Genomic DNA, 25,181 nt, shown 5'->3' with positions numbered 1-25,181 from the left:
TTGCATGATATGGTTGTTTGAGATTAACGTGCAAACAGCTTGAGGCAGTGCATCATCCTCTTTAGACCTAGCTAACAGTAAAAACATGATGGAGTAATTCTGCGTTATTATGCAACAGGCATAAACCAATTAAGAAGTATTTTACTGCGCACAAAGAGGATCGTTGCATTCATTTCACTAGAAATCCAGGAAGAAAAAAATACTCTTAAGTTTTCAGTAGTTTCTGGTAGTTAAGTGGTTGTCTCAGGCATGCTCAGAAGAAAAGTTTTACAAACAAAACTTCCCCAGTTTGCCTGTGAGTCTAAGGTGAATAATTCAGTCTGTGTTTGAATCAGCAAAGGTGAAGGATATGTAGGTATTGCTGTCTGTCTGATGAATATTTTCAATAGGTCTGAAGGAGATAACTACGTAATTTATAATTAATATTTCCTCCTTGAGTCTGTTAGATTGTCAAGGAAAAGGAATTTTGGCATCACGAGATGGAGATTGTCGTCATTGCAAGGAGTACCTAGGGCCGTATTCAAGAGGGAGAGGGAGACGGTCTCTCTGAGGCTGCATGGGAGGCGTTCGGCCGAGCCATGTGGAAGGAGAGAGGCAGAGCGAATGTAGGCACATTCTGGGAGAACCGCGGTTGGTCTCTGCTGGCTGAGACGCTAGAGGAAGACATACTCTTTCCTTGCATTTCTGAAGGGAGGTTGAGAAGGCTGTGAATGGAGTGGGAAGGTGTAGAAAAGCTTGAAAATTTGAACTGAGAGGAGGCTGGAAACATAGTCTGCCAAAGTAGTACATTAGTTTTGTGGGCCTAACTTGTCAAAATTAACCAAGCAGCAACTAGATGGGGAAGGTGGGGGAAAGTCAGTATTTGAAAGGTGAGATTATTTTTCTGTTGGATGCTTTCTGATGCCAAATAGACAGTTATGTTTAGTTTATTTGTGCTTAGCAGGTTGTTTTGAATGCAGCCCTTATCTGTACCTGCTTCACCTTGTGCATTGACTCCATGATGCACTGCTTGGAGCTGTGCCTAGAGACAGTTCAGAAGCTGAAATCCAGCCTGTGCCTGGTTCTTAGGCAGCACTTTGTTGGGAGTGCCAGCAAATTGCCTCCTGGCTGTTAGATGGATTCAAGGTGGAGCTTGACCTTCAGAGCATTAGAGATTTTCAAGACCCAGGTATTTGAAAGGTGGTTCCTCTCTGCTCCATAGCTGCTGTCTGGGGAGCATGCTCTGATTTCTGAGGCATGTCCCAGTGGCATCCACTCCCAAGATCCCAGCGAGTTCACCCTTTTGTGTGCTCCACAAAGCTCTCCTGCAGGTCTGGTCAAGATTTGTAACTGCAGTACAATTGAGCTGAGTGGATTAGTTTATGGCTGTGTAGGCAGTTGATGTTTAAGTGACTAATGTAATTCTTGTTTGTAGGAAGGCTTGGCATAGCCACTTAGTTGATCCGAGCAGCACAGAAATGCCAATCTGCAGAGTATATATAAAGCTTTAAAAATGGAAAGAAGAAAGCTAAGAAGCATCATCAAGAATATATCATCATGATACGCTCCACTTTGTATTGCTAATCACTGTCTTCATACCGTCAGTGGTTTAGTATTAAAGGTGGACTGCAGCTTCTTCCATGGCTCAGTTGAGTGAGTGGTTAATGAGGTCGTGCCGCGTGCTGGAGGTCTCTCCAGGGCAGATCTTTAAAGGGAGGTGCCTGCTCTGAAACATTTGAGAGGCACATGGAAGTGTTGTAGATTGACTGTTTCAGAGCACATTAGAAGATATATCTTTTCACAAAGCCACGCTCATAAAATTGCTGTAATAATGACTGAAATCTGTTAACATCTAAAGAAAAGAAGCACTCATAGGAGTTAAAGGCATTCAGGATAGCATGGGGAGCCAAGTGCCCTGGAGGAAAACGGTGTAAATCTTTTTTTTTTTTATCTTTAATACACAAGAACTTAGGGTGGGCTCCTTCGATCTGACAAATGACTGTTCCCATTCAATGCAAGAAAAGCATATGGAAAAATCAGATAGAAATTACTGGTGACATCACTTCAGCATCAACTCGTAGCAGGAGAACAGTACCAGGTTTTGCAGTACTTCCCTTCCTAGAATGTATATTAAACAGTTTATAGCTTTTAGTCTGATTGGAAAAAAGCACCGTTGCTGCCTTAGCATTCCGCTCTGGCTCCCATAAAGCATACCCAGGTGAGCCTCGTGTCCATCGCGGTCAGGTAGTTCAGGAGTGGCACTGTCTTTCGGGCGCTGCAGCTGCACTTCTGCAGTTAGGGGCAACTCTTCAACCCTGTTGTCCTCAATTCTTTGGAATGAATGAGGCCTCTTGCTTCCTTTCTTCGGAGGGCACAAGAGATGTAACGTGTGCTGGACAGGTCCAGTCTGCTCTCACTGAGTGTTGCTGCTTGGGAGCTGTGGCCAGTCGGTGATGGAGAGATCATGTCATTCTGCGCCTGCCAAAATGGGAACTTCATGTAATCATAACGCTCCTGGATAGTTGTACACATGTGAACACAGCCGCGGACTCCGTTTGCCACCTTTTGTTTTAGTATCCAAGGTTTTGTAGTTAATATGAGCGTTTGCTAGCCACAGCAGCTCAAATGAAGATTGTGATTTGTGTCACTTGGTTTGGGGCATAGCTGTGCCTTCTGCGGTGGCAGGTCCTATAAACTTGATGTTTCCTGAATGCTTTTGTGAATATAGTCTGCTGAGAACAATATTTTAGGTACTTAAGCTAGTATTTTGGAGGGGGAAGATGCTACTTGTAGCAGATGATCTTCAACTACCAAGAAGTACAGCGTATTGTAGGCTTATTATCCAAAATGTGTGTGCCTAAATACATGTAACACTTGAGTGCTGAAAAAGGTTATTTATTTTTACACCACAGCATCCACAGGGTAGAATTTGTACAAAATAAAAGCAAAGGTACTGCTTCCAGTTTTAGTCATGACAGAGTCTTTCCAGAGCAGGTGCCATCCAGCAGCCTGGGTGTTTTGCCCAAGGTGAAAGTTCTTGCCTAGTTTCTTCTGGCCAAAGAGGTTTAAATAAAGCAATTTTGATGTTAAACAGGACACTCCCGCTGCACAGCTTGCAGAAAGCCGTATGCCACCAGTTCTGCTTGGCCCTGGGCGTAGGACACATTTCCCAAGTAGTTCAGAGGTCTTCCCTTCCATAGCACAGCCAGAGCATGGTCAGGCGTTCACGTTGCAGTCAGCTGCGCCTATGGAGGTGGTACCAGACTTCTGTGGTGGTTCAAACCCCTCCAGACTCTACCAGCTGGGGGATTCATGAGTAGGGGTCTATATTACTGCTGCGTACTGAATCTGTATGGGTACTCGCTATGGATCCCACTGAAGTAGGTTAGGGAGAACTGACAGTCTTCTGTGTCAGCAGTACTGCAGGAGCAGAAATACTCAACCGACGAACTCTTCACTCTGCATCTTTTTCACTATATCCCCCAGGAGGAGGCAGTGGAAAATCATTTCCATTCATGTAAATTGTAGCCTTGAATGCTCAACTGTCTGCAGAATCTCTTTGCATTGCCACTAGCAGTTATTCAGAGTAAAATGTTATGGACTGAACTCCTATTAAGTGCACTTGAATCCAAGCAAAAGTCTGCCTTGGTCCACTTCTCTTCTCAGACTCCTTTAAGATTTTCATTGAAGTTGTCCTCAAAAAGCGTAGTACTTAAGCAGCCGTATGTTTGGCAAAACACATAGATGATTTCCAACTGTTGTTTGTATGCATTTTTGTAGTTCTTAAGTTATTTTAAAGGAACAGCCCAAAGCACTTTTTCCAGAATTCATGAATTTTCACATAAATCTGGAAGTGCCTGTACTTCTGCTCAGATCTCCAGCAAAGTGCATTCAGTTCATTAGTTTCACGCTGAACTGTTAACATTTTAGGTTGTTTTATTAGGAGAGAACAAAGAACTCCTGGCTTGTTGAAAATTTGTTACACACAAATAAGGATGAAAAGGTTCCAAAAGAGCTGATGTTAAGCATTGCAGACTGGATGAAGTTGTGCAGATTGGAAAGATTTACAAGACATCTGGCAATTAGCTTCCAGTTCCTATGGCGTCCTGCCCTGTGAAAGCTGCTGCTGCTTGCGCTGGAGGGGAGCAGGAGGGACCTAAAGCGTAACCCTGAAAAGCTAGGTCTTTGACAAATCATCAGTGGACTATTGCAGAGCCTCCAGGTACCTCTTTGGAAAACTACCTCCCACAAAAAAAATGCCCGGCATCTTGCCCTTTGCAGGACTGCCTCTCCTCTGCTGGCATTTGCTTGGGGGTGGGGGAAGAAGCTATCAAAGACCTGTTTAGATGACTTTCCCTGCCTGAGCCAATCTGCCAGTCTGCCCCACACCAGCCTGCTGCGCTCCCCAGGGACTGCCCGGCGGCTGGGCATTGCTGGGGTGTGACCGGCCAAAGTTACCTTCCCCTGCCTAGCCCAAAATGCCAGTGATGCCTGGGGCTGCTGTGATAACTCTTGCTGGGGAGGTACGGCCCTGTGCTCAGGTGCAAGGGACCCAGAACCAGGCCACGGAGTTGGATCCTTTCATTATTACCATTGTGTTGTTATTAATGTTGCTACTACTGCGGTTATTTTCCAGCACTGTTTTTAAAAATTCATTAAGGAAGATTTAAACAAGAAAGAAAACATTCCATTTGGATTTGTTTTTTAAGTTGTCTCTTGGGAGCACCTTTCCGCACCCTGGTTATAGGATAAGGTGTGTTTGTGTGGTTCCTGAAGTTCAGGCATATGAACCTTCCAGCACGGAGTGCGAGTTGCCAAGACCTGGTGCTTTGGTTACTTGTCAGAGACTTGGGAGGCTTTGCTCCGTATCCGTCCTGTCCCTTCCCTACACAGTCACTTTGAGCCAGTCACTGCCCTGTCACATTTATTATTCTGTCTGTAAACCAGAATATTCAACTTCTCTTAGACACTTGCATTAAAAATGGTTAAAATCAAAATGATATATTTGCTGCTACTACTTTTTTATTGCTGTTACAAATATTTAATTATCTAAACATCAGTAATCAATCCCAGCAGGCTAACTACTAATAAAAATGTTTATGCTTCCAGCTCTGAATCTGTTAAGTACAATAAGCAGGCAGCCTGTCTTAGGTTAATTTTTCTAGCAGTGCTGTACTTGAAAATTAGGTATTTGCAGCAAAGAGGGAGCTTTATTGAGATTAGTTATCAGAAAGAACATTATTTTTCCTAGATTGCAAGTGCAGCAAAAGTGTGGTTAATGGTGTTCACTGAATTATGACTGGCTGAGAACATGAAGGAACTAGAATTATGGATCGATATATAATATTAGGACATGTTGAAAGAGATTATACTCAATTTGTATACAACCCAGTGAATTTTGCAATGGTAGTCATTCAGTGCATTCTTTCCACTGATAAATCATGCTTATAGTCTCAAATAAAAACACAGTTTGAGCCTTTTCTCTTGAGATGACAGCCGTTCTGTGTCCATGTTGCAGCGGTGTCTAATTCCTGAAGTCAGTGCAACTGGTGCTGCAACCTGATCTATTGGAAAGCAGGCTTTAGCGCCCAGGAAGAGATCTGTGCTGTCCGTGTGCTTTTGCTTTGCCTGAGGGCTGAACTGCTGTATCCTACTGCAGGCAGTGAACTGCCACTTTCCTAACAGCTGCCTTGAACCTGAGCCGGGGGGGGGGGCCGGAATTGCCATTTTAATCATAATTCTGAACAGAGAGATGTGTGGAAAGGTGGAATGATGATGCAGCATATCTTAGTCCAGTGGTCCAAGCCCTGTGCGGGTCAGGAATTTCTGAGCTCATCCTTCAGCAGTGGCAGCTGTCTTAGAGGGTGGGTGCAAAGCCCTGCTCCCAAGGCTAACCCAAACAGCTTCTCATCCGAACGCTACCGCCGTCTCCACAGAGCACATTCGTTTGGAAGAGTTCTCGTTAAATTAACATTGTTAGAGGGAGCAGTAGTTGGGCTGGAGCTGTTTTTTCAATGAACAGATTTTACTGAGTGAGACTTGTTTCACTTAGATGTTTATTGACTTTTTTTCCCCTGGAATGATGATTATTTTCGTATTTTTCTTTAGTGTAGTACACCCTTGTGGAGTAAAATGAACTCATATCAGACATCGATTTCTGTGTGTTTGTATGCATGATGCTTTCTCCATTCCTTTGAATTGCTGTGCTTTTGGAACTACAGCTGATATTCACAGCGGTTTTTAATGCTTTTGATACACAGCTTACATTTCCACCTACCCTGTACCAAGTGTTGCTTCAGCTGCCTCCAATTCTGCATTACACAAAACAGATTCCTATCTTCAACTGCTTTTGTTTTGAAACTCTCCAAATATCCATATTCAGCTGGTACACTGTACATCGTTGGGCTAATGCTTTAGCACCTGAATCACATCTGCCTTATGCTAGGGACAGGACAGTTACCGCTCGTGACGTTGGGTCACCCTACAGCTCATGTGCTAGGTGGACAGAGTGGAATAGCGGAGAGAGAGAGAGAGGATCCTGAGCCTCTGCTTTGATAAATAGGACACTGCAAATCCAGAACTGCACTCGCACAGTATAATTCCAGCATGTTCTAAGACAGGCCTCCTGAACATTGAACCATTGGATTGATCAGGGTCCTTGTTTTTTGGCTAACCACATTCACACCCCTTCAAAACAGCTGACTTCTTTCAGTTCAGATGAAGTAGCTAGGGACAAAAGCCATGCAGTGACCCTAACTGTTTTGGGAAAGGAGCCAGACTTGAGAAGTCATCCTTACTGTGCGGGAGGTGGGGAAGGTCTTTGTGTAGGAACTGGGAAAGGTCAGTTGTATTTTTGAGAAATACAGCCTTTTACTATTTACAAAGATTTCCATTAGACTTTCATGGCATGAAGCTAGGCATCCAACATGGGGAGCTGGGGCACGGTATTTTCTGTTTTGCTAGGATTTACAGTCTGATGAGGAAATGGATGGAGACAAGAGGGAGGAAGTATTTAGAAGTAATAGTAGAATTACATTTGGAGGAAAGCCTATGCTTGAAGGTCAGGATGACTCAACCAAGAACTGACTTAAAATAAGTCTGTATTGTCATCATCTGAGACAAAATATGCAGTGCTTGCTGCAGGGCACCATTCAGAAAGTTAGCATGAAACAACGAAAAGTACAAAACTAAGATGCATGTTTTAAATCCTTAAGTAGGTGCTTCATGTTTGGGGTGTTAATGTGTTTCAATGAGGGCAGGCTGTCCGACTGACTGGTTCAGTCTTTTCTCCATCTCTGTGTGGGCCAGCTCTAACTTTGTTGCTGAAGTAGAAAGCTGATTTTTTAGAGGGGCAGGGGAAAAAGGTAACTTGTAACTATCTTGCTGCAAAGTGGTGGAGAAGCCCCATCCTGCACATGCCAGAGGAGGAGGAGGAGGTGGTTCCACTGTGGTAGCTCCAGGTACGCAGGGTGTTCATCTTCTTGACAGGTAGATGCACCCGCATTTCAGTGAAGGTGACTTCCCAGCAATTCTGGCTTTCTTGGTCCTTCATGAAGTACCTGAAAAAATCCTGTTCCCTAAATTGCACTTTCTTCTTCGATGATATTAGGAGAAAGTTTTTCCACAACATCAACACTGCTCACAGATTTAGTCATGGAGTCTGCCATCAGACTCAGTGGTGGTTCTCTAGTTCGCTTTCTGTCTGGAAAAAACTGTTCTTTCTTCCTCCGTCCAAAGTGTGTGTGTAAAGGATGTTGGGAATAATTGATTTTCTTTGTTAACATTAGAAGTGTCATTGAAAATACTGGTAGGAAATCCTAAACTGGATCTCTCAGCGTCACTCGGCTTTTTCACATGAAGATTTTGGAGTGAATGATGGAGGTGACTGGTGTCTAAAACACACGGATGCCACAGAGCTATTGAATGAGCTACTAATAGTGTCATCTCAGTCGGGTGGGTAAAGTGATGGCCTGGGATTTGGGAGATTCACACTGCAGCCGTCCTCCACAGCGCACATTTTCTGCGTGGCGCTAGGCAAACGACCTTGTGTCTGAGTGCCTCCGTTTTGTATATTTGTGGGCAGGTGCACGATTTCTCAGGTACCGTGTAATTCTTTCAGTGTGGATTGCTAGCAGCAGCGTGGAGGCTATAGCATATTGAAAAATAAAATATGCTTATATCCCAAATGAGTTGTGGTTTGTTAGAGAGTTGAGAAGGATCCTGTCTCATGGAAGGAAAACAACATTTGCCATGTTTGCTAAATACAGGTTCATCAGTAATTTTGAGTGGAAGGAAAACGTGAATTGTAGACCTGGTAGACAAATTTCTTTGAAAAAGTGATTTGGCCTTAGTACAAACTGAGCTTTATACCAACAGCAAGAAAACAGCACACATTTTGCCACTAGTAGTACTAGTGTTTGAACACTGATGACAGGGAGCTGGTCTTTTATTTAATACTAAATTACAGCTTTGTTATTATGAACACATGGCGAAGTAGCAGGCAACGTTCTCCTTTACTGGCTGTCCTGCTCTGTGTTTTAATAGGGAGCATGGATAATTTCTCTAGTCTAGACATGTGAGAGGGACTTCTATGCAGATTTCAAGTTATTTAATTGGAACTTTCCTCATGCCTGCAAGTCCTGTGATTTTTCTGTTTTCAAAAACAACTCATGTAGGTAAACTTTTTATGTATTGCCTGGGTAGTGTGTATTTACAACACCTCTGTCAGCAGCATAGACAGAAACAATCTGCTATGTTTTGTTACCTGGTTTAAATTCAGTATGTGCTGTAATTTAGCCAGCTAAGTTATGGGGTTGGTTATTTTTCAGAAGAAAAATTACAGGAATTCTACCTCCATAATTGGCCACGGTTGTTCTAGAAGATGGAGAGAACCTGAGCAGACTTACAACAGCAGCAAGAAGGGTCCTAGGAACTAGCAGGAATACAGGGGGGAAAGTAAAGTTGAGCTGTTGTAGCAATGAACTAATTTAATGGAGTTTTTGGCAGTGGAAAAACTATTAGCTTTCCAAAATACATTACTTGGGTTATCTACATATTACAGCTTTGATGGAATTATCAAGTGATTTGTTCCTCAGCTTCCTTTAGTAACAACCGTGTGTATTCTTCTACTAATGGCAAGTTTAGCACTGGAGGTTTTAATCGCCTAAAACACTACAATCTGGCATCTTTCTCTTTATGGTGATTAATGGCAGATCTGCGCTCGGTCAGGGTCCCCTAATGGTACAACTTGACGTGATCCAGCTATGGCCACATGATTACATGTCTAAGTCAGACTGCAATCTGAGGGTTATGCCCTCTTTACGCTGGCTGCAGGAGGACAAATGATACCTGATTAAGCATAAAGCCTGGTGTTACAAAGCAAATCCATTGACGTTTTTGGAACATGTAGGGTTTGGCCAAGTTAGTTTGCATTGGATCAGCACTTTGCTTTGAGTAGCCACGCTGCTTTTGATCTGGTAGGAGGAGCTCTGAATTGGATTTACTGTTGTATGGAGCCATGGCCCCAGGCACAAGTCCTGCACTGCTTTACAACCAGCTGAATTAGCAGGGGATCCAGCAGTTAAAAATAGGCTTTTTCTTTTTCAGCAGTGGTTTCTAGATTTCAGTCTTAAGGGCATGATAGACTTTAAGGAAGTGACAGAAGCAAAGGTTTGTACAGTGAACCAGACTCCGTGTATCCTCAGTTACACGGAGCCTCTGCGGATGTGCTAGAAGCAGTAAATAACCTTTTTCAGCAAACAGATGTAGCAGATAGTTCAGCGGCAGGTAAAGTAAGAACAGTTGTAGCTATACAAAGAACACAGTCGACCAAAACTTTCCCTTTGCAAGAAATGGCACATAACCTGGAAACCTTAATCATAGTGAGTACCCTCTCAAAAAGCAGTTTCAGCATGGGTTTGATATATTGCTGTAGACAACCCACATGTGTCCAACCCTAGAAAAATGCTGTGATCCACAACTAACGGCTATACTTGAGGTTCTTGCCAGTGAAACCACTATGCTTTCTGTGCATAGAGCATGTATTACCCAGGTTCTGTAAGTAGAGGTGCTTAGGCACCAGCGCTGATAATATGAAGGCTGAAAATAAGTACTTCAGAAAGCCTTGTAAACAAGGCATTGAAAAATAAAGAAAATGGAAATTGCTGTCCATGCTTGTCAGTTTTTAAAGGTCACAGGACTGAAAGCCACAAAGGCATGTCTTTTAATTACTGTTTATTTCCTTTCATGTGCTCTGTTAACCAAAAATACAAGAGCACCCCCACAACTAGGAAAAGAGGACTATGAAAAAAAGATGATGGATAAATTTCCTTCAAAATGTTGAAAACAGCCAAGCAGGAAAATAATCTGAGCATCTTTCCATTCCCATGTTTAACATTAAAATACAGTTACTGGTAAGTGATTTGTGCTTTTTCCAGGCTTCACAGAGTAACACTGAACTAACTCTCAGGTAGCTTGCACCAGAGGGAGATCCTTTGGTCCTTGTGAGTGCAGCTCGCGTGCTGCAGGGTGGTGTGTGGATACAGAGCTAGATAACCCCTTCTTGCCACATGGAGCGTGGAGGAGGGTTTTCTCAAGTAGTGAGTTTAGATGCTCGAGTTAGGACCCAAGCTCCCTGTGCAGGCAGTGAAGAGTCAGTGCTTGTGCTGCAGAGTCACCAGTCTCTGCTGTGGTTGTCGGGGAAGTCTGAGGTGCAAACATCAGCATCTACACTGGACACCCTACTTGGTACATGTAAGTCCCCACCTTTGCAATAACTTGAAGTTACCTGAGCCTGGGCCTTTCTCCTTCCACCCGAGAAGAGTTCCTCAAGCTCAGAAGTTTAGGTGGTGAGGCAGGCAGACCCACTACAGGGGGGATCTGTGTATTTGCCTGGACTGTATCTGCTGGTGGGATCTGTTACAGCCCCCTTAGCCTCTAGTGGTACTGGACCAGAACAACATCCAGCAGCTTTAGCTGAGACACTGCTGTCCAAACCGGAGCCTGTCGTGCTGGTGATGTGCTGGGTGCTTTTCTTGTGGCAGGATTTGCAAAATTCTCATTTCTCAAGCTGCGTTGTGGATTTTGCAAAACTCGCTATGTAGCTTTATGAAGTGGATTTTTCAAGCACAAGGCTGTGAAATGTACTTAAGGGCATTCATTCTTCCTGTCCTTGCTACCTTCACTTCAATTAAGAAAAATCAAAAAAGATATCTTACTCCTTTCTTAGAGCCCTGCTTTCACGTGTGCTGCTGTAAAAATTACACCATTGTGACTGATCAGTCTGTGGAGAGCTTCAGGAGTTTCACCTCTGCTGAATTTCAACTTGAGATCGAAATCTGGGGAGGATGGAGGGGGCTCCTCCCTTACCTAACTCTCACTCCAGGTACCCCATTTGGTTTTTTAGCTGCTGCCTTTGTGATATCCACTGGGGTATCAGACCTAAGGGTGAGGCCTTGGAAAGGAGAATGTAGGAAAATATTCCACCACTAAAATCTGTGCTATGTAGGAAGCCCCTGGGATACAGATGAGTACCTTCAGGTTTGTGGTACCAAGGACAATTCCCATAAGACTGTTTTAGAGTCTGACAGACCTCACTGTTGGGAAGCTTCTGAAAAAACACGGATTTTTTTCTCTCTTCAGTTCTATCTTATTACAGACCCAAGTTGTTTCTCGTAATAAAGCACACTACAGAGTTAACATCAAATCTAGCTAAATTACATTTTTCTTCACCCTTTTTCTTCTTAATTATCACAGTCTCAGTACTCTGAAGTTGCATTCTGTCACCAAATTGAGAGCCCTGCGTTTCAGAGGAGCACTGTGTTGACAGGAGAAGCACATTTAGCAAGTGCAGAAAGCAGCATGCTACTACCGTCATGTCGATTGGAAATTTCTTGTCCTAGTTTCTCATCCTGCAGCTAGTTCCATATGGGCAGCTTTAATGCATTTTGATTTAGTTAATTGTAACCAATGCTGAATTCTGCTTTCTGCACCCACTGCGTCAGGAGCCTAACAGGCTTCTCGCTGGTGTGAATGCCACTGCATCCGTGTGAATGCTCCTAACACTGAGCTGGAAAAACTGTTCTTCAGCTTCGTGAAACCTGAGAGCCAGGTTTGGGCAGAGTTAGGTTTAAAGGGCCTGGTATGACCCCATGGGTCCCTGGAGTTTAACCTCACGTCTTCTCAAATTCGCCTTCTGAAGTCACACTTGTAAATTGAATCTGTTCAGCGGCCTGGCTTGGACAGAGCATGGTTATAAATCCTTTGTCTTAGCTGGATCAGGTATATAGCCCTCAGTGAAGTGCAATAATGAACATTTACTTAAGAAGCAGATGTAGCCAGTTAACTTTATTCTGTCAATTTATCTAATCTATTTTTAAAAAATCAATCCAGCTTTTATGTATGAAGTAAAAAAACCCTTAATTTTGCAAAGCATATTTTGTAATTTCAGTTCATTTGCTTTGTTATTTTGTCTGAGATTTTTTTAGCCCATATTTTAAAAAATCAATCAACTGGTTCTCTTACTGAGAATGTACTGGTGGTGCCTTTACTGACTTTGTGGTGTTGTGGAAGCTGATTTATGAGGGCAGCAGGCTGGTAACAATGAACTGCATGTGTGTGCTCTGTAGCCAAAACGCTGAAGTTGCCATCAGATCCATTGCTGCATCAAGATTTTGTCTTAAAGGACAGAATGGAGGAGAATTTTGTGTCCATGGATTCCATGGGAGAAGTCAGAAGGAGCTGGGTCTTTCCGTGATGAAAAAAGGAAGAAAACCATGGAAATTCCCCACTGCAGCACTCTACCTGGGGTATTCTGCCCAGCTTGGCAGACAGCAAGGAAGATTCCTAGGCACACTCAGCACAACTCTCCAGGTTTCTGGTGAGATGCCTGAAGCCAATGCTTGCAATAGGAAAGTGAGTCTCTTGAATAGCAGGACAACTCCTGGCAATAAAGAGCTCAAGTACAGCCCCCAGAAGCGTCTCCCATGCCAGCCTCCCTAGTGCCCAACAGAAGGAAGAGACTATTTCTTCTGGGTGTATCAATGAAATAGAAAATTGCGGACAGAGGAAAGCTTCCTTATTCCCAGTTTTCAGCCCAGGTTTTTGCTGTCCTCTGCAGGAGCAGACAAGGTAGACTTGCACCAGGGAGTGGCAGTTCCATCCTTGTGGCTTTCCGCAGCATGGGGAGGATGCTCTGCGGTGAGAGTCAGAGGTGGAGGCTCCAGTGGGGCTCCAGCACTCACTTGCAGCTCAGTACACAACCGAGGTGTTGCCTGAGGCAGGACTGTGCTTTCTGCTCTTCTGCAGTTGTCCAAGTGGGTATAACCCCACTGTACTGTCCTTGTGGAAATCATTGCAGAGACCGAGACTGCCGTGATAGGTTTGGTGTGTTTTGCTGAGCCTTGCAGGGTGTGGGTTTGTTTACTTCCAAAAAAAATTACCTTGGTGTGTACACAGAAGACGGAGTAGGGTATGGTTGGCTGAGGAGGATCCCCAGTGGAAACACACAGGGGGTAGAAGCCGAGTGAGATGTCTTGTCTCTGCTCTTTGGTCTCGTGTCTCCTCACACCAACCATATAGTAACTGTGGGCATTTCAGGTTGCTATCGGGAATCTTTTACACCCACTGGAAGTGAGACACCACTTCAGCTGTTAAATAGAAATTTCACAAACCTCGATCAGGTGTAATGAAATTATTCGATTTAACAATTTTCTCTGTTATCTGAGAGCAGTCATTGTTGCAGCTTTATGTTACTTTTGACATTGCAGCAGTCTTGTCTCATTGGTAGGAGGGGTTTCAAACAGCATTTTCTTCCCCTTGCAAGGTTAGGAATTCCCCTTCTCACATTATAGCCTGACCCTTTTATATCTTGCAGCGGTAGCATCGCAGAGGGCAGCAGATAGTAACAGGCAGAGAGTTACTGCACTTAGCTTCTGGCTACTCGCTGGTAGATGCCCTTGGTCTGACTTGGTGAGTGATTACCGGATAGTTTGGCACCGGGCTGATGCCGCACTGAATTGTGACTGATTCATTGGGCTGAAGTATGTCACTAATTTAATTTAGCTATTTCATTAATCTGGTTGAATTGCGTCCAGCTGTTAGAGGTGTATGAAGGAAAGGTACCTGACACGCGAGGCAAGAGCACTAACCTCTGCATTAAACCATAAAACAGTCGTTAGGACATCTAATGCTGAAATTGAATTGCTCCATAGAAATTTGGGTTCCAAGCACAATACTAATTAGCTGTAAGCTTGATGAATGTCAAGAATTAATTAAAACATTTCAGTGGCCTGTGTGGGTTTTAAATATTGTCATTATTGCCCCAATATTTTCAGTTCTTACACTAATTGCTTTTTAGAGAGCATGAATGGAATTATCTTCTTTAGTGACTGATGGCACTAACGGTTCATTACATCGCTGAAAATGGACTTCCTTGCCTCTGGATTTCCCCTTTTTTCCTAAAATTTATCTACCCTTTTTTTTTCCCCTTCTGTGCATGCACTGCAAATAGAAAGGTAAAATCAGTAATTTTAGACCAAACTTTGTTTGGACAGCACTTCTAGTTTTTCTTCCTTAGCTGTACTCTGGAGGCCAGCATGCTGTTGTTACCTACTTTCATTTTGGCAGCAGGGAAATAGCTACAGCTCCATCAAAACATTCTTGTTTTTAATTAAATAGGATGTCAGCCCAAACCCATGATTATTTTGTCCTGTTAATGAAAGGCCTGCAACAGTTTAAACATTAGGTACATGAGATGTCAGCAAGATGTTGGGAAATTCTGCATTGAAAGGGAATTCATAACCAAAATCAGCTTTTGGTTGTTTCTCAAATATGATCTTAATGTAAAAATAGCAAAATTTTTGGTGTGGGAATCGCAGATGCATAGTGCAGTCTGCTCATATTCCTTGTCTTTGATGGGTGTTTCCATATGTTTGGCTACATAGCGAGGATCAATGTCAACATTCCATGTGATAGGCTGCAGACATATGTATGACAAGAACATGAGTTGACATGAGATAGGAAGAGCCGTCACACTTGGAGGGCCTGTAGGAAGGCTCCTCTGAGTGTCGAGTAGTGCCAGAAACACAAACTCCCAGGCTACAGCTTGGTGTGGTGCCCCGTCGCTTGCTTCATGTGCAATCACATGTGAGAGTCCTCAGTGCCTGTTCCTTGGGACACAGAGGGAGAAGGATGGGGACACCATGTGTCTGCGAGGCGTAGGTGGTGCCTGGGAGGGTGCCAAAGCGGGGAGAATTGACAGGATCTTTTACAGGGCTGTGTTACTGACTTGCCTGCATAGGTGTGATGAACCCACCGTGCCTGCATGAGCTCAGCGGTGGTGTTTTCCGTACAAGTCAGTTTAGGACCTTTTGCGGAGGTTAGCTTCGTTTTCACCCTGAGGTTCGCTTACAGAAATAAGGTTGTGCTTTGTTTAATTTTTTTGTGAGGATGTTAGATGGTTACTGTGTGATAATAGCATTAAGCGTGATGGCTCAGAAGTCAAGAAAATGCTTGTTCATTATCCCTTCTTTCAAAGCTTTACTTTAATAATTGATTACGCCATAACCCTTCAGAGTGAGAAACGCATTCAGTATTGTACTTTTTAAAATAAACTGGTTTTGGGTAGTCGTCTCAATGCTGATTGCCTGGAGGCATAACACAAATATATCCTGAAGAAAACAGTTATTTGGATTGCCAGTGTTGTAAGAAGCTCAATTCCAGGTTACTTGCTTTTGTCTCTCCCATCCCGTTTTCCTGCCCAAGGGAGTAATCAGTTCACTCCAGCCTGTGAAACAAGTGGCAATAAATGTGTATCAATATCATGTCAGGCACATTTTTTTATGAAGGTATGATCCGTTCAGTGTCTGGAGATGAAGAATGTGGTCAAGATACACAAGCCCTTCTGGGTATGGATGTGATGTCTTTGGAAGGGCGTGATGCAGAAGCTCAGAGCGACCACATACTCAAGAAAGCAGAGCTGAGAGTATGGTTCAGACCGTGACGGCCCGGTAGTTCATGGTCAATCCGTTTCATTGCTGTGTCTCCAAAGGGACAGCGGAGTGCCCAGCTTTTGTGCCTGTTTAAAACACTGAGCCCACTGAAATCAGTAGGAAATAAGGCAGATGGTAAAGATATGCAAGTGGTTCATAATAAACAAAATGAAGGTAGAAGAAAAATCCCTAAAATGCATCTCTCAAAGGTAAACCTGACTCTCTCTTTCTCTCTTCTCCTTTTTTACGCAGTGCCGGTCCTAAAGGAGATAACATTTATGAATGGAGATCTACTATACTCGGACCCCCAGGTTCTGTATACGAAGGAGGTGTTTTTTTCCTGGATATCACATTTTCATCTGACTATCCATTCAAGCCACCAAAGGTAAGGGTAAGGTTTTATATTGTGTTTATCATTTCTTCACATGTGAGAAGAATGTAACTTGCAGCGAGTGAATGCTCATCACTTTCTGAATATCAAAATTTGTTTACGGTCTCTTGAAAACTACCAGGTCCAAAATCTTGGTTTGCACTCTCTAATTTATTTCCCAGTTGCCACAGTCAAGACTGATTTCCACGCTATACCGAGAGATAAAAGAGATGATAATTCTGATCAAGAGTTAAGATTCAAGAAATTATAATTTCAATAGAAGACAGTGCAAGACCTTTCTATGCTTCCTTCTTCTTATTACAGCTAATAAGATATATGTATAATAAACTTTTTTTCTGTTATGAACCAGATTCTATATTGCATATTTTCACATAATTCTTAGGAAAATAACAGAAAGCTAAGAAAAGTTTAGATAGACAACTAGAGTGTTAGTGTCATGAAATTAGGTAAATTGCTGTGATGATTTCCATTATTGTAAAATATCAATCTATTTACTATTGGTAAAATCAACAACCTTGTTTGATAACATATTTAAGCAAAAACTCTTTTTATTAAATGAAACTAATCTTAAATTAAAATTTCATTTCCTTATTCAGAAATAGTATGAACACTTAAGAAATCATAATTTACTAACAGAGTTCAAAGAAGTTGCAGGTTGTTCCCTTCTCCCCTCCCTGAATGCTAAATTACAACTCTTGGCCAAGTCACTGGAAAGGACACTGCTGGCACTTGCAAAGACTAAATACATTCTACCTCACAACGTTCCTACAACTTACAGCTCTTGTGCCTATAACATTGTTATTGTAAATCAAACACCTTTTTTCATCCCAGAAGGATTACAGCATAAAGAATAATATACTCTCTGTGTATTTCACAATTCTCCAAAACCCATCACATTTAATATTGTCTGGGTTAAAGTGGTTATAAGGAAGTGATGCAGAGTTTTAGACAATTTCCTCATGAAATTCTTGTAGATTTTTTTTTTTTTTTAGAGCATGGTCATTTTTTAATTTTCAGTAGTTTCAGTGAACATTGTGGATTTCCTCCTCCTTCAGCAGTATGCTTGTGCTTTATGTAATTAAAGCACTTAAATATTTCATAGAATCACAGAATGGTTTGGGTTGGAAGGGACCTTAAAGATCATCTAGTTCCAACCCCCCTGCCATGGGCAGGGGCACCTTCCACTAGACCAGGTTGCTCAAAGCCTCGTCCAGCCTGGCCTTGATTTCTAACTTGTTATTTGTGCAGAATGATGTTTACATGCTTTACCGTTATTAGTCTGAAATAATTTAAGAACAAGGATGGTGATAGTTGGCGTGATAGCATTGTTTTGGCTATATATTATGACCTGCCTAATGAAGGGTGAGGTAGAGATTTCACTGCTAATTTGAACACGAATAATACAATACTCCAATTTTAAATATTAATTTTCATGGTCTATGTTTAGGCTTTTGAAAGAAAGGACAAGGTCAACTAATACTGCACACACAACCAAATTCTGTCTACTTCTTCACCTCCAGAAACCGCAGTAAAGTTAACTTTGTTCTTGTCATGCAGTGTGTTCACTAAATAGTGTACGGTACTACACAGTAGGTCCCAATTTCTGTGGGTGCCAGACAGAGGGCCTGTGCGAAAGCAGTTTATGCACCAAAGATCTCCATGGTAGGTTTCTTAAAGGCAGCCGTGACTACAGTAAATACGCACACCTCTGTTAAACAACTGTGTGCTAGAAAACGAGCAGAGAGGAGCTGTCTCCATGGAAGCTCTGCAGAACTGGGAGCGCCCCGGACCTGCTGCTGCTCAGAGACAAGGGGCAGCATCCCTGGGCAACACTGAACGAGTCTGTCTCTTATGCTGTGATTCTAGGTTACTTTCCGTACCAGAATTTATCACTGCAACATCAACAGTCAGGGAGTCATCTGTCTGGATATCCTGAAAGACAACTGGAGCCCTGCTCTGACTATTTCAAAGGTTCTGCTGTCTATTTGTTCTCTTCTGACAGACTGCAACCCAGGTAAGGAGCTCATAGTTTGCTGAGCATCCACTCTTAGTCCTTTGCCTTCATTGCGATGGAATGTAATTTGTATATTTGATTGTGTGCAGGTTAAATAAAAGTTCAAATTTTTAAAATTGGGGATGAAACGCTCCTGCTTGGATGCGGCCCCACATTTAATGGCACTTTTCACTCCAGTGGCACAACAGAAAGTAAATAGCATTAAGCCCGAGGCGTGGTGGGGAAAGTAAGCTGATGTCCTCGAAGGTCTGTGCTGCAGAAGCTCCAGCAAGTGAGTGGTCGATCCAGGAAAGCAACAAAGTTCTCGGGTTATAAACTCATAAATCCTGCAGGTCGGAAGGGGCCGCAGGGAGTCCCTTCTCTTAAGACAGCAAGCAAAACCTTTAATCTTGCAGCTGTGAGGGGGACAATGTTCAGAGAGATTTTTCCCTTTTTGAGAGAGATCTTCTTGTTCCTGTCGGGAGGAGAGGAACTCCACCGGGAGCAGTACAGTTTCTCAGCAGCAGCTGCGTGACCAGTGTCATTAGGCACTGAGCGGCAGTTGCCTGCGGTCAGGTAGGAGCCGAGCGGTAGTGCTGAGGGGACAGTTCATTGACAGAAGACTGGTGGTGGTCAGGGGGGAAGGGATGAGCCTCTCCCATACCAAAGTTTGATGTCACTTGAAGCAAACCGGATCCCCTCTGTGTGTGTCCTACAGTCCCGATACCCTCATGTGCACTAGTCTTCTCCAGCTGTGTGACCGGAGTGCGCCAGGATGCCCTCGCTGAGTGACCCAGCCGCCCCTCCAAGGGGGCAGGCAGGGCACCTGGCTGGGGCAAGCTCCATTGGTAGGCAGATAACCACACAGGGGTCTCTTTCTCTGTTCACTGTGCCTTGTGTGCTTTCTCTTGGAAATGTCTTGTATGATAAGACCCCCACGATATCTCACAGCATTTTCTGGCCTAACAAAGACAATATTTTTGGAATAGATTCTGTATTTTAAATCGTGTTTATTACTGTTTGGGGTTATTTTTATGATGGAGTGGTTTCTTAATGCATCTTCTCCTGCCTTTTGCAGCTGACCCTCTGGTTGGAAGCATAGCCACTCAGTACCTGACCAACAGAGCAGAACATGACAGGATAGCCAGACAGTGGACCAAGAGATATGCAACATAAATGACAAACTACTTGTGCAGTGTGAAGGTGCAGAAGGCAGCTTTGCACTGTGCAACAAATCTTTATAGCCTTTACAATACGGACTTCTGTGTATATGTTATACTGATTCTACTCTGCTTTTATCCTTTTGAAGACTGGGATACTGCCCCCCAAAAAGGTAAATGCTATCAAGAGTAGAAATTTGTAGCTGTAGATTAGTTATGTTTAAAATGCCTACTTGCAAGTCTTGCTTCTTTGGGATATCAAAATGTATTTTGTGATGTACTAAGGATACTGTTCCTGAAGTCAACCAAATATTATAGTGCATTTTAGCCTAATTCATTATCTGTATGAAGTTATTAAAGGTAGCTGTAGATTACTAGGAATTATGTCATTTGTATTAAACCCAAATCTATTTCCAATATGTGGTACATGCTGTTGTGAAAACTGTTTTAACTTTTACCTTTGTCAGTTTGTAATGAAAGGATTTCCTTTTTCCCTTTGTAGCTCAGAGAGCACCCAGTGTATCATCTCAAACACAATAAACATGTTCCCCAAGGAGTAGTTTCTTTGTTTTCCTATTTTAAATTAATATTTGAATAAATTTAATTATAGTAACAAGGCAGGGCCAATGTATCACAGATCCCTGTGGATAATTTTAAAATTAATATACGTAAGCAAAGGCTTGCTGTTAAATGTTTAATGCACACCTGTGGATTGTTTTGTTTTCCCTGTTTTTTGGAAGAGAACAAATGTCGTTTCTACAATTTCCTTAAATTTAATTCTGTTCGGCTCTTTCTCGAGTTAGAATGAGAGCATTGCTCCAGAAGTCACTGTCGCTGGTTACTTCAGGGCCAGTCCTGCTCTCATAACAGGCTGCCTGAGTCTTGCTGCAAACGTTTTTTGCAGGACAAGGGCCAAGTTCGAGGTAGCCTGGTGCTTTTGTTTCTGAGTAAAGCAAGTCGGACTTGCTGATCTAGAGAACTGCAGTTACCCATTGAAAATGGTCTTCCAAAGCATGATTGAACACTATGTCATCTGTCCAGAAAAGAGAGGGGTAGAATAAATATGGTCAGATTTTTCTGACGTAAAAACAGTCTGGGGGCAATAAGCCTTCGTTAGTGAAAATGAAATCTGTAAAACTTTTAGACTACTTCCCCCCTTTCACTTTCTGACTTGGAAGTTTTGTAACATCTGTAAGTAACAAAGATACAGCTTTATAGTACATACAGTTTAAAAAGTAGAGTCACTAATAATTTTTTAATTTAAGCTTTTATAGGTTGCCAGTCACAATATTGATTATAAAAAAAGAGACTTGATCCCTTGAAATTATTTTTAAAAAATTACATTTAATTTTAAACTTTACAGCCTCCCTTACTACCTGGTGTTTTTGGAGATAATGTAGCACTTCCATCAGTAAGATGCTCTGCTCATTTAATATATGAAAACCGAATGTTAAGTTTAACTATTAAAGCAATAGAAAAATTGTTAAAGATTTAGATCTAAAGTTAGCCATCACTACGTAGGTCCCTGGTTTTTGTATCGCATAACCTTTGACCATGAATTGTCCACCCTACTTTAAATATTTCTACAGATTCCTGAAGGTGGCTTGAAGAACCGTGTATCCCAAATAACTCGACCTAGAAGCCAGTCTCTCTGGTAGCTACAAGATAGCTTTAGACTTCAGGTTATGAAGTGCAAAAGGGAATGAGAAACAGGGGATCTGGCAGGTGAATATGCCTAAGTCAGGTAACAGACTAATGCCAGGAGATGAAGTGCTGGAAATCACTGCTGAAGGTGACCAGAGTTTCTCATCACATCATTGGATGTGTGAGAAGTAGCACAGATTGGCAAAGAAAAAGGGGCTATCGCATCTGGGCTGGGCATCTACAGCCTGCTCGCTGCTGACCGTGAGCACACTCGTGGGTGACACGGTGCTCGTACACCGCTCCAGTGGAGAGCAAACTATGTACTTCACACGTTAACTGTGTTGCCTATAGACTTTACAGATATTTATATCATAAAATATTATGGTATAAAAATACAGGTTTTAATCCTAATTTTAATGTATTTTGGGTTTGTATTGTACTTACAACTTCAGATTCCTAGGTGTACAAGTGGGATGCCTTGCTAGTGTTGCCCCATCTTGCCTTCCTTGCAATTGGATCCTTTACACTGAATTCCCATCTTTTTTTTTTTTTTTGTCGGTTTGTCATTATTCTGTTCTTTTTTAATGTAGGTTTTTTGTGTGTAAATTTTATATTTACTGAAGTAAAGGTTGTTTTTGTGTAAACATTTAAACTTTAAAAAAAAGAAAAGAAGCTAATTTTGTTTCTCAAGTTCTCTCTGCTAAACCATGCAGTAGAAAGAAATTTGTATTGTTAAATAAATCAATTAGTTGTTAAATGAGAATGTGTGTCTGTTTTCATGGGGAGGGGAGAAATCCCTGCTGGAAATGAATCCAAAATACCAGTGGCAAAGAGCATCTGGTGTTTTAAACTATTTCCTTCCTGGCTGTGCTGGGGTGAATACCAGACACTATCAAAGCACAGGACTGATCCCAATTTACGGTTGTAATTTTCAGTTTCCTTCTTGTGGCCAGTCACTGGGTTTCATGTTGGGGAAAAAGTAACTGAACTGACATTTTTGTGAAAAGACCAACTGAAGATATTGCACATCCTTCTACCTTTCCATTGTGGATGGGCTTTTCTTGTTATGTTTTCCTTGGGGTTTGAGTGGGGAACGCACGCAGCTGGCTGGGAGAGTGCCCAAACCAGGCTCCGTGATCTCCCGGCACAAGGGGTGCTCAGGTGGGAACCAGCTGTCCCAGCCCTTGAGCTGTGACAAGTGCTGAGGGGCAGAGAGGGCCAAACCAAATGGGCCAACACGGTCACATTACTCTGCTTTACAGCTGAGGTGGTGGCTGTGTTCACAGCAAATACTTTGTCACGTCAAATGAGAAGGGATGGGTGAATGTAAAGGTATTAAACACAAATACATTGAATACAACAGAAAGGCAAATATGTATCAGCCTTGTTATTTCAGTACTAACATGTTCTTGGTAAGCTTCTTCGTGTTCTGTGATGTCTTAGTGCTCTGTGGGGCACCTTGTGTGGAGACGGTCTCACTTACTGATCAGTGTTGACCAGCAATCATTTCAAGTCTACAACCAGGAAGGGAAGGGAGTCGTGACTAGAAAGCAAGACTGCGGGGTAGCCTGAGCCACGGGCCAGGCTTGCAGAGCCTCATAAGGAAAGAAGGAACTGAACCAGTTTGGTTCATGCTCTGCTCCCTCCTTGCCTCTCGGGGGGAAAAGGAAACTGCTACACTTTGCTGCATGCTGGTTCCTGCTCTGTACCAGCTTACTTGTGGCCATGGGTATTGCAGAATTTGAGCTCAGGCTTCTCCCTTCACCTTAATCTGTGGGAACCAGATTTGTGGCCTTGCTGCGGCATCCCCACTTGCCTGCATGATGATGGGAGAGCTGCAGGGCTCAGGCTGAGGGGCTTTGCGGCGACTGGATGCAGCTCGGAGCTGTGCAGTAGCCCCAGCTGCCCCTTTGCCACTGTTGTTGCGGCTTCACTGCAGCCCTGCCCGGATCACCACAGTGCTGTAGGGGAGGAAGCTGAAGACCGCAGCAGCTTCTACATCGATCTCGTGGTCTTCTGCCCCTGGGGTTTCGTCTACATGGGCACAGGCAGCAAAGGAAGGACTCCTGACTCCAGGCTGAAGAGAGAAATTCATCTTTCCTGCGTTTCCTTCAGAAAAACTCAGCACTGGATACTTATGGGAAAGAAGGAAGGCCTGTGCAGGCATCCTGAACTAAACCAGCTTCAAAGGACGGTGACAGTAGCGTGACTAAAACGAGATTTGATTCAGCTGTAAACCAGCATTGTATTTCTGCAGCCTGTGCTATAGCCAGGGCAACAGATGCCTTTGAGAAGTTGGCGCTGTCTGGTGCACAGTATCCCTTCAACGTCTGCACGGTGGCACTGCTTGCATTTGTATTGCCTGGTAACTCCCCAGGCTGAACCGACTCCCTTTCCCTCCCCAACCACCCCAACGGAAAGTGGCTGGAGAGGATCCCGAGGCTACAGGAGAGATTGTGTAATAGAGCACATGTTTTAAAGGGAGAAGTGAGACCACAGCGGCTGCTTGTACTGCTACATGACCTTGCTGATGTTGATGATAATTAGACACGTTCAGCTGTAACTTAGGTGGAAAAGCACATCATGCACTTAGAAGATAATTGCTGGAACGTTTGCAGCACATCAGGCCTTTTTTAATCCATAAAGATGGAAACTGCTTCAGCTTGTCTTCCCCCTACGCTCGGCATGCACGGCTCTCTGGAGTGCAGTTATGATTACCTCTGTTGCTGGGTAGAACAGAAAGCATCCAGCATACTAACAATTTGGGGGTTCCTTTAAAACTGCCAGGACTAGGTAGAATAAGAGGCATAGTGTGAAAAATATACATATCTCATCCCCTCATGGTGAGTACGTCTGAGCACAGGCTCTGCACCTATAGGGGTGTAAGATGTGCTGGGACCATGTGCATGGATGCCAATGCGTATGTTTTCTTTCACTGTCACCCTTACTGCTCGCCTGCAAGTGTGGTGTGCACAGTGCTATCTGTTTACATACAGTTTCCAAGCATTGGGAAGTGCTTTGTAACTTTGTTGTCCAAGATAAGCATCTCTCTGAACCATCCTGAATTGTTACCCTCCACAACATCCTTTGACATTGAATGCTACAGTTTAACTACAGACTGTATCAAAAAGTACTTGGTTTGTGATGAGATTGTTCCATGTAACCTGCTATGGGAACACTATTTTATGCCTCCTAGTTTTGTACTGTGAGAATTAATGAATAATTGTGTCTGTTCTTTTTGATCCCATTTGTGATTTTATGTAGCACCATGATTATCAGCTCCTCTTTTTCCAGGCTGGAAAGTTTCTCATTTGTTTGACCTCTCCCTGTATGTAAGATGCTTTGCTTATCCTGGTCACTATTCTCTATACATTTTGTAGTTCTGCTCCAGCTAATTTAGAGGAATGTGAGCTGTGCACCGTATGCAAAAGGTGAACTCACAATTCATCTGGAATAATGTTTTCTGGTTTAGTCTGCCTCCTTATGAATGTGTACTACTCTGCCTTTTCGACCATTGCTTATTGCTTTGCTAATGTCTTTGTTAAGCTCTGTTCAGAGATGCTGGAATCTCTTTTCTGAGCAATAGCTAACGTAACCTTTCATGTAGGACTAACAAATTTGTCATTCCCAATATCCGCCGCTTTGTATTTATCATCACCAAATTTATCCGTCATCTTATCTCCCAGTTCTCAGTATCATGAAATCCTTTATGACTCTCAGCAGTCAGTTTTAGAGTAGTCTGCCTTGAATATTGACTGCATGTGCCGCATACGCCAGGGGTGGGAGCAGCAGCAAAAGTAATAGCGAAGTGCGCTGGATGGGTCTGTCTGCCAAGAAGTGATGGGTCCCTGAGGACAAATTATCAGCTGGCTTCTGAATGGCACAAATGAAAGCAGCTGCCAACTGTTTTCACCAGTCTGGGCTTTGTCTCCCTCTACAGAACAAATGTCAGGTCATTATTTAAAGAGGAGCTCAGCGTGGGTAAATTTTCCAGAGTGCTGAATGAGCTGTCATCCTGGAGATTA

General features: G+C 43.0%; 1 protein-coding gene across 1 annotated transcript in view; it reads left to right on the top strand.

Moving 5' to 3' along the window:
* Window positions 1-20,065, top strand: part of UBE2E3 (ubiquitin-conjugating enzyme E2E 3) — a 53,989-nt gene extending 33,924 nt beyond the window's left edge. Inside the window, exons 3-5 of the mRNA XM_010150270.1 lie at window positions 16,221-16,353; window positions 18,226-18,373; window positions 19,431-20,065. Coding sequence (XP_010148572.1) covers window positions 16,221-16,353; window positions 18,226-18,373; window positions 19,431-19,528 — 379 coding nt within the window. The 3' untranslated portion in view covers window positions 19,529-20,065. The remainder of the gene's footprint in view (window positions 1-16,220; window positions 16,354-18,225; window positions 18,374-19,430) is intronic.
* The last annotated feature ends 5,116 nt before the right edge of the window (window positions 20,066-25,181 follow it).

The sequence above is a fragment of the Eurypyga helias genome, unplaced genomic scaffold, assembly GCF_000690775.1.
Source record: "Eurypyga helias isolate BGI_N326 unplaced genomic scaffold, ASM69077v1 scaffold26784, whole genome shotgun sequence".
Lineage (NCBI taxonomy): Eukaryota > Metazoa > Chordata > Aves > Eurypygiformes > Eurypygidae > Eurypyga > Eurypyga helias.
Note: the sequence above shows the minus strand (reverse complement) of the source record. Positions and strands in the feature narration are given on the sequence as shown.